Source organism: Pecten maximus, chromosome 2 (genome assembly GCF_902652985.1).
Source record: "Pecten maximus chromosome 2, xPecMax1.1, whole genome shotgun sequence".
NCBI lineage: Eukaryota > Metazoa > Mollusca > Bivalvia > Pectinida > Pectinidae > Pecten > Pecten maximus.
This window is the reverse complement of record NC_047016.1, coordinates 12330648-12335430: the sequence shown is the minus strand read 5'-3', so window position 1 is coordinate 12335430 and position 4783 is coordinate 12330648. Positions and strand designations below refer to the sequence as shown.

At 39.1% G+C, this 4783-nt stretch overlaps 1 protein-coding gene across 1 annotated transcript; it reads right to left on the bottom strand.

Moving 5' to 3' along the window:
- Positions 1-1627: 1627 nt before the first annotated feature.
- LOC117341115 lies at positions 1628-3262 on the bottom strand. The gene has a single exon (XM_033902956.1). It carries the CDS (start codon positions 3260-3262, stop codon positions 1628-1630), a length of 1635 nt encoding a protein of 544 aa, XP_033758847.1.
- Positions 3263-4783: the final 1521 nt, after the last annotated feature.

Here is a 4783-nt window from a genome sequence, read left to right as displayed (position 1 = left end):
TATATCCGATTGGAGTTCACCACATTTATCACAATGTTCTGAAACTGTTGTGTGTAAGGGAACGTATGTTAACATTTTACATATATACATTTTCACATTCGGTTTAATTTTAGAATTGTCTAGAAGTGGATACGGTCTGTACGACGTGTTGTGTACATACTGAAATCGTTTAAAATCACTGTCGGAGTTCATTCTCTGTCGTAGTAATTTTTCTTCTTTCACGTCTGTAGCGTTTTTAACTATAATACGTTTCCATGTCCATTTGTTAGGAAAATGGTGTTTGTCTATATACTCAGTCAAGTACTGTGTTAATCCATATGTATCAAGTATGTTAAGGATATCGGGTATGAACCCGCCTTGTATTCTTTCTTGATCAAAATTACGGAATAGTCTCCGGATGAATATTTCTTTTGATATTGTATTCGGATTAGAGCTGGCCAGGAATTGCAGGAAATACAATTTACGTTTATCAATTTCTGATGTGATTCTTCGTAGGCCTAACCACAGGTGCCTGACTCGTTTTATAAAATAATAACATATAGAGTACATATAAATGTCTATATGTTATTATTTTATAAAACGAGTCAGGCACCTGTGGCCTAACATAGATTCACACATGTCCGATCTTGTTGACGGTCGAAGATTTAGAATCAGTTTCACAGCGTAGTGTTGGAACACTAATAGCTTCTGTATATCACCTTTTGACATGTTTGTCCATGCCTCACATCCATAGAGTACAGCCGGTAGTACCACTGTTCGGTATAATTTCACTATGTTTAATGGGTTGCTATGTAGACAATCCGTGCCCATTCTTGTAATCGCGTTAATCATGTTACGTCCTTTTGTACATGCTTTGGTGATGGCGTCAGTGTTTCTCAGGTTCGCCGATAATACCACGCCTAAATGCACTTCAGTGATTTCCTTTTTGACGACTGTGTTTCCGATATTCCAGTTCCGGTCCGTAATACTCCGGTCAAAGCACAAAATCGCACATTTATTACTGTTGAAGTTAAAGTTCCATCGCTTTGCGTAGTTGTCCGATATGGTAATCAACGTCTGTAGTGCACTGGGAGATGTGGCTATCAGTGCAATATCATCCGCAAGGCACGGATTACCACATTTCACGGAGAGAATACGAGCTCCAGCTCTGGAATTTTCTAATTTGTTCAGCAAGTCATCAATGTGGACTAAATACATAAACGTGGAGATAACTCCTCCCTGCCTCACTGAACGTGTGACGGGGAATGCTTTTGACGTCACATTATTTGTCATGATACTGATAGCACTTGTGATGTCACGATATGAATTCCTAATTATGTTAAATATATTTCCGGTCACACCCAGACTGTAGAGTTTTCGAAATAATCCCTCGTGCTGAACCGTGTCAAATGCTTTATATGTATCAAGGAAACACACATACACTTTGCTGTTACTTTCCAGGTTATCGTGTATACATTCAGTTAAGTTAAACGATGCCGTCATACAACTATGGCCCTTGCGAAAGCCTTGTTGCTGACGATTTTGGAATGATATATTTTCTAATTCGCTCCACTTGGTTATTCGCCGATGTATAATATTCTCTAGTAGTTTATTCAACGTTGGTAGCAATGATATAGGCCGATAGTTGTTAGGGTCTTTTTTTGGATTTGCGACTTCCTTTATGAATCGGTATTATTAGACCCTTTTTCCATGTCTTTGGAATAACACTCGTAATTCTGATACGATTAAACAGATACACCAGGGAGTCTATCAGTTGCTTTCCGCCATATCGAATGTGTTCATTCCGTATGCCATCCACACCCGCTGCCTTATTAAGGCTGAGGGAGCGAATTGCTCGGTTAACTTCCTCAAATGTGAATGGGTTATCTAGTTCATCCACAGTGATGGGAGGAAAATCTGTGTCATTATTTTCTGCCGTAGATGACGTGTCCGAGTATAATTCGGCGTAGAACTCGGCGAAAAGGTCAGCAATTCCTTTCGGGTCGCGTTTCGTAGTACCTCGGAATGCTAATTCATTGCATGCTGTTGCTGGTTTATTAGTCCTTTTCCTAACTATCCGCCAAAACAACTTTTGGTCGATTTCGGCTGCTTCGTCTAGCTCCCTATGGATCACGTCCAAGTATTCGTTTTGTGCTGTATCATGAAAATTTCTGAATGCCCTCTTCGCGGCTTTATATTCTTTATAGGAATCGTGTTCCATTCCGCACGGCCGGCCTTTATTCATCCATTCCATTCGCTTGATCATTGCGATTTTGTGTAGTTTTGACAAGTCTTTACTCCAAAACGGTTTTAAATAATGCTTGAAGCGACGTTTAGGTACGGTTTCCTCTGCTGCTAACGTCATACACAATGCAATCTGTTCATATAACGAGTCAGTTTCCAACTGTGCCCCGGTGTCTGGCGTAATGATTTTACACAATCTGTCACTTAACTGAAGCTGATATTGTACAAGATCTTCAATTGTAGTTTTATCCCATGCTGTATATTTGACGTTCGATCTAGGTTTGGCCTGATCAATGATTGCAACATCTATCTGGTAATCCATGTGACAGATTACGGGAAGGTGATCGGAGGCGATTTCTGTTTCGTTATTTTCGAGCACGACACAGCTCACGATCTTTTCAGAAGATGATCTTTCAATCAAAACGTAGTCTAATACTGTTTCGAAAGGACGAAATGTGTACGATACGTCACCTTCACGCCTGTGGTTGCATACGTGCAAGTTTATATTCCCAATCAAATTTCTCATCAGGTCCGCCTTTTGTTTCGCAGCATGATACGTATGATTTTCGTAAATTCGTGCATTAAAGTCACCGGCTATTATAATTTTACCGTACTCGCTGTAATATGTACATAAATCTTCTAGTCTTTGTAGCGTGTCTCTGTAAGCTGCGACATCTCCGTCGCTTTGCATATATACTCCAAATATATACAGTGTGTCAGTCTGTGTAATTACTTTCAGGCCAACAATCCGTTCGTCTCGGACCCCGCTTACTTGTCCCACATTGTATCGAAGGGTTTTCTTCACCAGAATTCCCACACCACCTTCCTTTCCAGTTCGCGGAAATTCTATGAATTCGCGCAAGTTGAAAATCGGAAAATATTCACTATTTACCGATTTAAATACATCTAAAGCATCATTAGCAAGTTTATGTTCTGTCACGACACATACATCACAGTTCGTCTGATTCAACAGATTCCCCAGTATTCGGGACGACGAAAATAACCCTATTACATTCCATGCCATCAGAGACAGCACCATAATACTCAGGAATATTGTGTAAATACTGTTTGTGTGGGTCATTAAAATTGGTTGTTATGTTGCTCGTCTCTGTCACCGTGGTTCCACCAGTGGTCGTCCTCACGTCTTCCGCCGTGATATGCCTCATCCGCAGGGGTCTTACTATTTTTGTACCAGGGTAGGTTGTTCCTTGATTCACTGTAGTACCTATTAATGTCATCACGATCGCTATACCAGCCACTATCTTCATGTTCATTTGCGAAGTCCGATTCGCGCGAAGTTTGAACATTTCGCCTTTGTCTATCAGATCGGTTATATGTTTGTTTTCGCTGTTCGTCTCTTTGAGCGTCCCATTCCGCTGGACTGAGCCACAGTCGTCAATGAACACCTTTTGGCCAGAAGTTATACAAATGGTTACTCAAATTCCACCCCAACAAAAGTAAAGTAATATCAATAAAGGCTTCCAAGAAAAGACATTACTATATGAATGGACAGGAAGGAGAGAGGATTCAGCTGGAAAACATCACACACGAAAATGCATCACACCTGCATAAAATTGTAAACAAAGCGAACAGCATAGTTGGGCTGATACGAAGATCGTTTGTATATCTTGATGAGTCAATGTTCAAGTTATTATTTAAAGCTCTCGTCAGACCACACCTGGAATACGCGGCAAGTGTATGGAACCCATATCAAGTAGCAGATATCGACCTGATCGAGAACGTTCAAAGAAGGGCATCAAAACTTATTCCGGGACTCAAAAACCTTACATATGAGGAACGCCTAGAGAGACTAAATCTTCCAACTTTACAGCATCGGAGAACTAGAGGGGACATTATCAATGTTTTTAAAATAGTTAAAAAACTTTATGATTATAGAGTAACTGAGAAGTTTTTCCAAATGGACAGTTCTAGTAGGACGAGAGGTCACTCTGAGAAAAGTTTTAAGAAACGTTGTAATCTAGAATTAAGAAAGAATTTCTTCAGTAACAGAATAATAGATGTATGGAATAATTTGCCGCAACATATTATAGATGCAGATACTGTATACAACTTTGAAGTAATGCTAGATAAACACTGGGAAAAAAAATCATTTTAAAGTTTAACATTTTAGATATATTGAGGAAACATAGCCATTGATATACTGGAAATCAATCATTTATTTATTTTATGTACATATATTGTTGATATGGATATAGAGGCTTCCAGCCTGCATCCATTAATTATCCTAATAAATCCTAATAAATGACTGTACTGTACTAGTACAGCTACTTCAGTAGTGTTTCCGAAACTCTGTAACGATTTTAAAAAAAATGTATAAATTTATTGATCTTTATTTATTTTTTTTATTTTATTTTTTAAGTCCAATCGTCAAATTCACAATTTCTACGCTGACAGGGTCCTCACATCATCAAAAAGAGTTTTTCCTTTGTCGTCAAAAAGCGTTTTTCCTTTGTCGTCTTGTTAACGTACTTGAAATTGCCGTAATTTCCCCGAGATGTTGCGCACACCGGTGAGAGTGAGCTCCCTTCATTAAATAACA